General features: G+C 54.0%; 1 protein-coding gene across 1 annotated transcript; it reads right to left on the bottom strand.

Moving 5' to 3' along the window:
- Positions 1 to 1565: 1565 nt before the first annotated feature.
- BAG3 (BAG cochaperone 3) lies at positions 1566 to 11211 on the bottom strand. The gene is made up of 4 exons (XM_066601360.1): positions 10965 to 11211; positions 5261 to 5593; positions 4434 to 4733; positions 1566 to 4347 (listed from the first exon to the last, which is right to left on the bottom strand). The coding sequence occupies exons 1-4, from the start codon at positions 11130 to 11132 to the stop codon at positions 3544 to 3546; spliced, it is 1605 nt and encodes a 534-aa protein (XP_066457457.1). The 5' UTR covers positions 11133 to 11211; the 3' UTR covers positions 1566 to 3543.
- Positions 11212 to 12056: the final 845 nt, after the last annotated feature.

Consider the following 12056-nt stretch of genomic DNA (forward strand, 5'->3'; position numbering starts at 1 on the left):
GGGTTTGGTTCTGGTATTGTATGTACTGGTTCTGTATTTATCTTATGAGCTTAATTTTGGTGCTGTATTTATATACTGAGTTTGGTTCCAATGCTGTAATGATGTACCGAGATTGGTTCTGGTACCGTATTTATTCCCCGAGTTATTCCCAGTATGGGTAGGCCACCATCTTACTGCTCTCTGCACAAGCAGAATATAGGCAGCGTGCGTGCGTATATATTATTCCACAGGGCGCTGTCTTAGGCCCGCCGCTGCACAGACGGCATCTCTCAGGACGTTCTCTTTTCACAGTGAGGCAAACGAATCTCCAGCGACGATGCAGCAAGGGCCAACGTCAAGGCAATGTAAACATTTAAAGTGTATGAAGGTGAAAGAAATGCTTAACCCTCACTATTCAGATGCTGGTGAGATATGAACAGATCTGCGGCCGAGCACCAGAATAGAACTACATATCAGCTTACACAATGCACGTCCTGAAAACCGCTTACTGGCGGTATAAACAGCAAGTAACCCGCGGCGGGACAGCCAGACAGGATCCTACCCGCTAGTGGCAATCGCCGGTACTATTGTATCTTGTCGCCACCGAAAGCTCAGGGTTTGACAGGGCTTGGATGCAGGAACGCCCCTGTCAAGGCCCTAGCTTGCGCTTGGCTGTGTAATGGAAGGTCCTAGCAGTGGGTGTAGTGATTTTTGCCTGGAGGGTTAGGGTTCATTTTACTGTTAGGCTTAGATTATTAGCTAATAGTGTAAGCCTAATAGGAAAATGAACCCTAACCCTCCAGGCCAGGCAAAAATCAACACACACGCTGCAGCTATCAGTGTCCCCGGAGCAGGCGTCCCCCTTCCATCTCCCCTGGCCAACCACCACCTCCGCTCACAGTGTGATGGTGGGGGCGCAGGAGGAATCCCCCTGCAGTTACGCTGTGATTCCGCTCCCTCACTGCTGATGACAGCTGTTTGGCCGATGACGCAGTGTTCCATTCCGCTCTGCCACTCCCGGTCTTGCCGCGGTCCTCGGTATGCAGTGAAAGGACAGCAGTCCTTGCCCAAGCCCCGCTGTCACATCAATCAATTCATCAGAAGACCCCAAATGGCCGACTCCCACCGCTCAACACTTGATGGTGTGACCTCAGGATAATCAATAGGTTCACACGGGTAAAAAGGGACACAACTATAAGATGTCCTAAACAACATCTGCACCCCCTCCCGTTAATCTCTTCCATTCTTTTGGTCCTATTCTTTTACAATGTCTTCTCAGTCCAGATCCACCCCATCGGAGCTCTCCCCCGCTGCGGTCCGCCATCGCTCGGGAGTGCTAAGCTTTCTTCTCCGGTTTTCCTTCCTCCATGGCATCTTACCCACTTCAGATTAATCCGCAGCCTTGTAGTTACACGGGGCCCCAAAAATAAGCCTCCTGCCCGATGTCATCCTCTCAGAAGTCGCGGCACCAGCTAATTAGCAGTAGCTGACCAAACCGGAGCCGCAGGGATCGTGTAGCCAACTGCATTCTTGTTTTACCCAACCTGCTGGACGGGCCATGTGAGGACAGAAGACACCACACCCGGTTATGGCAAAGTTTTTTTTTTATTTGCAAACATCCACCTGAGGCTTCCGCACACGTATAAATATAGATTTATCTAAAACACTCTATACAGGATTACATAAAGTGCACAGAAGTGTGAGCGGCGGCGGGCGAAAGGCAGAAACCACGCTGATATCATAGTCAGTCAACCCAGCGCAAACCATCGGAAAGTGTGCGAGGAGCAGAGTTATACATGGCGGGGAGCGAGTGTGGCGGAGGCCGTTATTACTCCGGGACCCCACAGGGCTTGTAGGTTCACATGAATGAGCGTTTGTCTCCCTTCCCTGTAATTGACACAACCACTTTTATACGCCCCGCATCCGCAGCGGAGAGCAGGCAACAGAGGCGAAAACGGAGGCTGCTGCGCCGGAGCATTGCTCTGCAGTCCGTACCGAGAACAGACTCAGTGACGCCAGAACAAGATACCAACAGTATGGGGAAACTACACGGCCAGAGTAGGGCGGTCATACGACCGAGCGCCTGCTCTACAGTGTTGAAGTCATTTCTCTCGCCGTTGTCTAGGCTCTGGCTACGATGAAGTATATAATGGCGTTCTTTTATCGGCGTACAGATTTTTTTTTTTTTTTCCCGCTTTGCAAAAGCAAAAAAAGTATACTTCATATCAGTTAGACCCCCGCTCCTCCTACCAGCGGTGGGCTTTCAGTTCACTACCGCAGTTGGCAAATTCATGTAGGATGAAATGGCGCAGCATGCTGCAATATTTCTCCCTGTGAAATGCAGCAAGCCCCGCTAGAAACCAACCGGACTCGATGCAAGAGAAGCGAACTGAAACAGAATAAGCCCCATCGACATTAGTGGGGATTCACGGGGATTTGTTGACCCTCCCGGAACTTTCTGCTCTTTGGACGGAACTGGAAAAATATTAAAATAAATGGAAAACGAAACGCAGTTGAGACTTTGGCGCCATCTTTATGTCTACAAGCTTTATCCTGTAGGCTCCGTTGTGTTACCACCACCCTAGTGAATCCCATGTGATAGAAGCATTAACCCAATAAGCCACATATACAATTTGTTTTCCTCCCCTATAGCCACAGCTTAAAAACCTCAAGTGTGAAGGAGGCTTTAGGCCGTATTTACACGGGCGAGTGCGATATGGGGCGGTGGCACTCTTAAAACTGTGACTTCTATTCAAGGGCAATGCGATTTTGGGAGAAAGTCACAATGCGGTACACGAATTTTTCACATACGTGAAAATCATAGATTCAATAGGAAGGAGAAGAATGAGCCAATTGCATTTACGTGATTTTTGATTTGCCCGTAGCAAATAACGGGTATGTTTTCAGTGATCTTACTGAAAAATTGGACAGGCAGCAGTTTTTCCACCTCCCAGCGTTGGCGCAAGAGGAAAACCATCCATGTAAATTAATCCCTTGGAAACGATGGGTTAATATATCACACGAGTTCAGTGTGTTTCTTCTCCCCCCCCCCCCCCCCCCCTCCCGTGTAAATAACCTTAGGCTCACACACCGGTTTCTCTTGCTAAAACTCAGAGAACGCTCTACAAGCCGTGGCCGGAGCAGGCGGCGAAGACCTAATCATCCGTCACCAGGCACCCAACACTGTCCGGACCGGCCACATCCGTCAGTTCCGAGTGCTCCACCACCAGCATCAGTGCAAATATCAGTACAGACCTTATGTTATATTTGACTATAACAATAGCGGCTCGACATAAAAAGCAGCTAAACAAAAAAAAAAGAAAAAGTTCAACATTCCAAAACCATTTCCTTCACCCACTTTCCCCCAAATCATTCTATAGAAAGAACTGCTGAGTAAACATTCCCCGACATCCGCAAGCTGCACTACTTCTTCATAGACGCATTCTGCAGATGTAGTTTCGGTCACACATGAACATGCGCAAACGTTTTTAAAGGCAAAACTTAAAAAAAAACTCAAAAAAAGTTCGCCGAGGGATCGGCCTTCCCTCCCACAAATTCAAGCCCCTAATGTCCACCAGAAGTGGTTGGGCTGGAGACTTCCTGGGCAGAAGATGCCTCTTTCTGGAGGCTCTCAGAGGGCACTGGCACAGCAAAGCCTGATGCTCCTTGGCTTTCGTCTACTGCTCCACCCGATTCCACCAGTTCTCGGGAGTTTGCAGCCGACTCTGGCGTTGGATTTGCAGTAGCTTTTTGTTCTAAAATTTCTAGAATGTTCTGGACTTTTCTGACACCATCTCTCCTAGCCTGGCGCACATCAGCACGGCCTTCAGGGTCTACTGAATCCAGGGCCAGTAGCTCCTTAGTCAGACACTCATCCAACATTAGATACTTTTTGTTTTTGGGGCCCTGGATGTTCTGCACGGCTTCTTGCAACACCTCCACCCGATGCAAGATGGCTTCTATCTGTAAGACTCCCGGGTGCTTGTTTTGGGGCTCGGTGGGCTCTGCCGGAGGAACAGTTGCATCTGTTGTCACGCTGGGCTCCAATGGCAGCTCTTCCTTTTCTATTTTCGGAGGAGACAATTTACTGCCCTCTTCTGTAATTCTGGTCGGCTCTTGTTCCATCATCACTGGGCTTGTCTGAGCTGAGGAGACACTTGGTGGGTTTGCCTGAGGTGGGGGGCTGCTTGGAGAGGCAGCCTGGGCTGGACCGGCGCTCGGAGAACTATCCTGCACTGGTGGAGTTGACGTAAAGCTCATGTGAACTGGAACATTCGGAGGAGAGGTTTTCTGAATGGGGACAGTAGATACGGGGCTTGAGTCAGTCTCCCGAAAACTTCTAGGTGGGGAAACTCTTTGTATTGGAATCTGCAAGACAAAAGTTTAGTGAACACGTTAAGACCCTCATCCACAAACCAATCAAAGAGTCAGTGAGATTCAGTACTGTTCATTACCTGGACTATGACTGGAGCAGTAGGGGGAGGCGGAGGAGTCATTGTGACCGGCGAGCCCTCCCGGCTACACACCGTCTTTGGGGATTGTCTGGAGTCTCGCTCATCCTGGATCCTGTGGAACACAGGTTGGTGCGGATGACCTTCTGACTGCGGGTGCAGGGTCTTCTGCTGCATGTTCTGAGGAGACTGTCGAGGAGGGTTCCCCTCGTGGATCACCGGTATGTGAATATAGCCCCGAGGCAGCTGTTGGCCTTGTCTACCAGGAGTTTGCGAGAGGCCACTGAGCTCTGGAGGAGGAGGCTGCAATGTAAACAAGAATCAACCATGAAATCTCGGGGTTCCCACAACAGGGGGTAAAAAAACAAATGCAATTGTGCCATTCGGGGGAGGGGGATGTTGCTGGCGCTGTGCGGGGGCGCCTCACTGCCGTATTAGCTGCAGTTTCTATGGCTACCATTTTAGATCACTTAATTTTTTGGAGATGGGGTGATCAGCCTTTTAAGGATGCAGCAGGGGATTGGGGGGGGGGGGGAAGTAGTATTTCACTATTAAAAAGTATATTTAAAGTCCCCTTTTTCAGTGTTACAGTACACCGTATTTCTACTGGCGTGACCAATGCAGGAATACCAGGCAGCCCTCGGAACCTTCACAACACCCAAAGTTGCCACTGAACTTGAATGGCAACTCATGATCTCTTGGAAAGGAGAAGGAAAGAGGGAGTGGAGTGTGGGCATTCAGGTGACAAATAGAGCCCCCTCCCTCGGTTGGCCCATTTCCACGGCGCTTTGGCAGTTATACAAGGGGCGATACCAAGTGAGGGACATTACCGATTGTCCTTGTGATAATCCGCGTGGAGACAAAGACCCGCTGACCAGTCCACCCTGTTTATCTGTCAGAGGAGGTTCTAGTGGGTTCCAGGCAGGAGACTGAGGTCTGTTGGTGGCCTGTAGAGGAGACTGCGGCCGTCTTTGCATGGAGGGCTCACATTTAACCCTTTGCATTTCTGGCTGATGCAGATGAAGAAAGGGCAGCTGCTGTCGGGCCCCCAAGCAGTCATGATGGATTGGAATTGGGATATAACCAGGACGCAGTTGGGGGTAGTAGAGGCTTCCACATTTGGTACTCTCTGCGGATGGACCGTTGGACAAGGTCTGGTTCACCTAAACACAAACAGAAAGAGGCCGTTAGAAAAGTCGGTGCCACGGGCAAAAATTCATCAAACCTCAATAACTAAGAAGGGAGGAGCTGCTCGAACCGCCAGCCAGACTCTTGTCAACGAGAACTGAAACAGTTCTGGGGAACTTCTCACATGCACTTGGCCCTGGTGTTTACATTAAGCCCCCAACATGACCCCTGCCTCCACACCTCCTCCCACAGTAAGCCCGCCCCCCCTCCCCCACCATATCCCACAGTAAGACCCCCCCCCCCCAACATAACCCCTGCTCCACACCTCCTCCCACAGTAAGCCCCCAACATGACCCCTGCCTCCACACCTCATTCCACAGTAAGGCCCCCCACCATGACCCCTGCCTCCACACCTCCTCCCACAGTAGGCCCGCCCCCCCACCATAACCCACAGTAAGACCCCCCCCCCCCCAACATAACCCCTGCTCCACACCTCATCCGACAGTAAGCCCCCCACATGACCACTGCCTCCCCACCTCATCCCACAGTAAGCCCCCCACATGACCCCTGCCTCCCCACCTCATCCCACAGTAAGCCCCCCACATGACCCCTGCCTCCCCACCTCATCCCACAGTAAGCCCCCCACATGACCCTGCCTCCCCACAGTAAGCCCCCCACAACCCCTGCCTCCACACCTTATCCCACAGTAAGCCCCCAACATGACCCCTGCCTTCACACCTCATCCCACAGTAAGCACCCCCCCCCCCCCCCCCAACATGACCATGCTACACATCTCATCTCACCCCTCCCTTTACTCCACACCCCATAGTAACCCTTACCCCCATACTGCACAGTGATCCTGTGCCTCCCCACTAACTCTCAGCCAGCCCTCCACCATGACCCGTCTCTGCACTGTAACCCCTGCCTCCACACTACCCTCCAGCCTGAGACCCCCCCCACCCCCACCATGGCCGCTGCCTCCACACTACCCTCCAGCCTGATCCCCCCCACCATGGCCGCTGCCTCCACACTACCCTCCAGCCTGAGCCCCCCTACCATGGCCCCTGCCTCAGCATTGCACCACCAGTGTCACCCCCCCACCCCAAAAGCCATGATATCCTACCTCCACACCAGGATCGTTACCTGAGCATCACACTCCCACCATGACCCCCACACTGCACCCCCCGCCTCTTTGACCTTTTTATTCACAGAGGGTTGAGAACTGGGGCCTCATCCCATTAACACCCCCTGCTGCATCACATCCTGCAGCTCTGGGAAGGGAACAGCAGGGTCATCAGACAACCTTATTTATACAAGTGGTGCCTGTAAGAATGTGTGACGCAGCCGGTCCGTACAGACACTACAGAGAAGCAGGTGGCCGGGCTGCAGCGGGGGAGGGGGCGAGCTGCACGGCCGGTTCCTGAGTCATCCTTCGTTATTACTCTGCTGACTTCAGAGCAGTCACTTCTCAGCTCCGTGTAATGTTTCCTCCCCTCCCCCACGTGTAGGAATCCTGACGGATCACAGATGGAGCGCGGCAGTGTACGAGGCCGACTCCTCGCCCTCACCATAGCAGTTACTATGAGCCGGGACCGACTTCACCTAGAACAGATGCCAGGGCCGCCAGGACCCCCACCACCACCAGGACCCCCACCACCGCCGCCAGGACCCCCACCGCCGCCGCCAGGACCCCCACCGCCGCCGCCAGGACCCCCACCGCCGCCGCCAGGACCCCCCACCGCCGCCAGGACCCCCACCACGGCGGCGGCTTATCATCAAGTCTTGTCCAGGCTTTGTCCAGCGTCAGTCCTTAACCCTTTCCCACCCTGGACACAAGCTTACATCCCGGGTGGGATAGGGTTCCTGTGAACGGACAAACTTAGAGTATGTGCCATCGGCAGTGGGAGCCGACAGAGAGCAACGATCCCCACTGTTAACCCCTTATATGCCACAATTAATGTTGATTGCAGCAAGTGTTCAGAGAGGAGCTTCCTCTAAGATGTAATCACAAAGGACCAATCGGTTGCCTTGGCAACTGGCTGCCAGACAACGGCGTCCAAGTCCGCCATGGCCTGTGATCAGTGATCATGTATTTTCAGCATTGTCAGCTAAATCACAGCATCACCGCTTCACGTCCCCCACAGGGACACGAAAATCTGAAATGGGATAGTACAACAAAAAAAAGAAAGAAACCACAAAGAATTTAAAGTGTTCGTAGAACGGTAGAGTTGGAAGGGACCCCCGGGGTCATCGGGTCCGACCCCCTGCTCCATTCAGGATCACTAAATCATCCCAGACAGAGGTCTGTCCAGCCTTTGTTTGACCACTTCCATTGAAGGAGAACTTCCCTCCTCCGGTGGCAAACTGTTCCACTCATTGATCACCCTCACCGTCAGAAAGCTTTTTTCTAGTTAGCGGTTTTGTTTTTTTTCTTCCTGCCCTCGAAAGTTTTACAGAAAGTTAAATACCACATGATATGTACCCAAATAATGGTACGAATAAACTACAGCTCGCCACGCAGAAGACCACCCTCATACGGCCGCGGAAGAAGAGATGAGTTATGGCTTTTGAAAAGTGTAGATGAAAATCACCCAAAAATTGTTGCATCCGTAGGTCCAAAACAGTCTGCATCACCAAGGGGTTAAAGCCGTAGTGGTGAAACTGGTCAATCTGTCCTCCTACACGGTACAGTATAGCAAGTTAGCGGGGGTGGCTCTGTGCGTTATCTGCAGCCGCGCCGCCTGGGGCTCTCCATGATTCCCCTAGTTTTAGTTTGGGCCAAGCTCGGGAACCGAAACGTCCAGCAGAAGCAGCGGGATCCAGGAGAGTTTTGGTTACAGATGGTATCCATAGGTAGGGGGCGCCACAGAGAGGGTCCTACTCTGAGGAGCTCCGAGGGGTCAATCACAGCAGTACACTGCAGTCTGGTCGGGGCGCAGATCGTCACCCGTACAGAACACCTTTATTTCTTTTTGCAAATCAACACAAAAACCCACAGAACGCGGGAAAGCCAAAACAACCGCAGAACAATGGAGCCCCGGCCTATAAATGGACCCTGAGCTGAATGATGGAGGATTCTAGATCCCTGCCAACCCCGAGACACCTGACAGCTGCAGCGCTGACGACTCAGTGACAGCTGCGCTGCCCGGGAATGGAGCTGCGAGTTTCACCTCCAAAGGTCACACAGAGACACACCCAGGAGGCCGGGGGACATGAATGGGAAAGTAGAGGAGAGGCCGAGGAGGTCAGGAGCGGGAGACGCACGGGGCCAGAAAGAAGGAGGTGATCAGAACACACTGGGCAAGGGTGGTCAGGACATGCTAGGTATAGTAGGTGGTTGTGGTCAGGACACGCATGGGGCCAGGTGTAGATCAGGAGGTGGTGAGCAGAGGAGGTAGTGGTTGCGACATGCGCCGGTCCAAGCAAAGGAAGAGGTCAGAACACACACGGAACTGAGGCAGAGGAGGCCAGAACATGCACCAGGCCAGGTGGAGGTGTTCAGGATGTGCTTGGCAGAGGAGGTGGTGGTGGTCAGGACACGCGGCAGGCCAGCTGTAGGTGACCGGAATAAGCTAGGCAGAGGATGTGGTGGTGGTTGGAACTCGTGTCGGCCCAAGTGGAGGAAGAGGTCAGAACACGCACGGGGCCATGTGGAGGTGGTCGAGACACGCGCTGATCCAAGCACAGGAGGAGGTCAGAACACGTTCCAGGCCAGCTGTAGGTGGCCGGATGAGCTGGCAGAGGAGGTGTTGGTCGGGACCTGCGCCGGGCCAGCTGTAGGTGGCCGGATGAGCTGGCAGAGGAGGTGTTGGTCGGGACCTGCGCCGGGCCAGCTGTAGGTGGCCGGATGAGCTGGCAGAGGAGGTGTTGGTCGGGACCCGCTTCGGGCCAGCTGTAGGTGGCCGGATGAGCTGGCAGAGGAGGTGTTGGTCGGGACCCGCTTCGGGCCAGCTGTAGGTGGTCGGGATGAGCTGGGCAGAGGTGGTGGTGGTCGGGACACGCGCCGGGCCAGCTGTAGGTGGTCGGGATGAGCTGGGCAGAGGAGGTGGTGATCGGGAACCGCGCCGGGCCAGCTGTAGGTGGTCGGGATGAGCTGGGCAGAGGAGGTGGTGGTCGGGACACGCGCCGGGCCAGCTGTAGGTGGTCGGGATGAGCTGGGCAGAGGAGGTGGTGGTCGGGAACCGCGCCGGGCCAGCTGTAGGTGGTCGGGATGAGCTGGGCAGAGGAGGTGGTGATCGGGACCCGTGCCGGGCCAGCTGTAGGTGGTCGGGATGAGCTGGGCAGAGGAGGGGGGTGATCGGGACCCGTGCCGGGCCAGCTGTAGGTGGTCGGGATGAGCTGGGCAGAGGAGGTGGTGGTCAGGACACGCTAGGCCAAGCAAAGGAGGAGGTAGAGGATGGAACATGAGCTAGACCAGTCAGAGGAGTGATGGTGAGGTCAGAGATGTTGGGACAATCAGGAGGCATTTCTGTGCCTTTTGTTATATATATCCCAGGAAAAGACAGCACATCAGGGGAGGGGGACAGCAAGTACCAGAAGAGGGGAGGGGGACAGCAAGTACCAGAAGAGGGGAGGGGGACAGCAAGTACCAGAAGAGGGGAGGGGGACAGCAAGTACCAGAAGAGGGGAGGGGGACAGCAAGTACCAGAAGAGGGGAGGGGGACAGCAAGTACCAGAAGAGGGGAGGGGGACAGCAAGTACCAGAAGAGGGCAGCGCACGGTGGAGCCACCAGAGGACAGCTGAGACGTCGCCACCAGGATCTCCTGACCAACCTACACGACTAACCACAAGCATCAGATCATGGAGGACGGCGCAGCCAAAAAGCCTCCACCGGGCCGCATCATATACTGTACACCCGCCCATCCCCCATAATATGTCTGACACCCAACTGTTCTGGGAAGACCATGTAATATAACATCCAACACAGGGATATATAAATGTATACCAGCTGCAGTAAAGAGGCGGCCAACCAATTGTCACCCCCGCCCCAGGTATGAATGTTATAATTTAGACACCCCCTATTAAAAAAAAATATATATAATATTCCCCCTTGTACAATATAATAGCCCCTCCCAGGTGTAATATATTATACCCAGGAGGGAGGGGCCTCTATATTACACCTAGGAGGAAGAGACTGATATATTACCCCTTAGTGGGAGGGGCTATTATAACTGGCCCCTGCACCCAGGCAGAATATAAACAATAGCCCTCACCCTCCCTGGAATTATCACCCATATTCATATATCACCCCTCCCGCTAGTGTAAGATATAGATAGATCTCCCCCCCGGTATAATACACACGATATACCCCCCATATATAGTATCCCACCCCCCAGGTGTAATATATATATAGCCCCTCCCACGGGGTAGAACAGTGATACAATGGCGGGGAGCCGGCCGCTCACCTTGTCCTGGGCCCGGGGGTCGCTCCATGTCGTAGTCCGGTTGTTGTGGTCCACGAAGAAAGGCCAGCCGGTGTGCGGGTCCAGCTTCATCTCCCAGCCCGGCGGCAGCGGGTCTACGGCGCTCAGGGTGCTCTTCATGACGCGGCGAGGGACCGAGAACTGAGCCATCCCCTCCCCGCACAGTCCTTATACCGGCCCGCGGAGAAGGCTGGAAGCGTCTGGAAGGAGCCGGGACGGAGGGCGGGGACACGGCGGGGGGCGGGGCGATCACAGAGGGAAGTGCGAAGCCAGCAGGCGGTGCCAAGACAAGGAGGTGGGGCTGGTGAGAGCAAGACACGGCTGAAGTGGGCGGAGCAAGCTGAGGAGAAGCCCTGAGGGGGCAGGATATGGTTGAGCAGGGCGGAGCAACAGTCAGGAGGAAGGCGGAGAAAAGCAGAGAAGACCTCAGAGGGCGGGACACCGCTTGAGAAGAAGACCTGAGAGGGCGGAGCAAAGCAAAGGAAAAGACCTGAGGGGACGGGACACGGCTGAGACGGGTGGAGCACAGCCGAGGAGGAGGCAGAACAGGGCGGGCACGGCTTCGGAGGAGGTGGGGGAAGGAGGCGGGTTTACAGGAGAGAAGGGTGCAAGTATCTGCTGGAAGTTTCCGTGCTGGCGGCCGCCGTCCTGACTCATCAGCCCTCCCAGAGTCCATGACCTATACACCCTCTGCCGTCTGGTTATACACCCCCGTCACACTGATGTATAACCTACCACCGCTATATACCGTATCCGCACCCCATCACCTGTATATACCATATCTGCACCCCATCATTTGTATATACCGTATCTGCACCCTACCACCTGTATATACAATATACGCACCTGTATATACTGTATCCGCACCCCGTCACCTGTATATACCGTATACGCACCCCATCATTTGTATATACCGTATCCACACCCCATCACCTGTATGTATCGTATCTGCACCCCATCATCTGTATATACCGTATACGCACATTATCACCTGTATATACCATATCTGCACCCCATCACCTCTATAAACCGTGCCCGTAACTCCATCACCTCTGTATACCCCTCCCCCATCGC

Source organism: Eleutherodactylus coqui, chromosome 4, assembly GCF_035609145.1.
Source record: "Eleutherodactylus coqui strain aEleCoq1 chromosome 4, aEleCoq1.hap1, whole genome shotgun sequence".
Taxonomy (NCBI): domain Eukaryota; kingdom Metazoa; phylum Chordata; class Amphibia; order Anura; family Eleutherodactylidae; genus Eleutherodactylus; species Eleutherodactylus coqui.

Coding starts and splice junctions, on each gene's coding strand:
- BAG3 (XM_066601360.1), bottom strand. CDS start 11,132: ATGGCTCAGTTCTCGGTCCCTCGCCGCGTCATGAAGAGCACCCTGAGC. Junction 5,594..10,964: donor ACCCCCGGGCCCAGGACAAG/GTGAGCGGCCGG, acceptor GTTTGTGTTTAG/GTGAACCAGACCTTGTCCAA. Junction 4,734..5,260: donor GATTATCACAAGGACAATCG/GTAATGTCCCTC, acceptor TTTACATTGCAG/CCTCCTCCTCCAGAGCTCAG.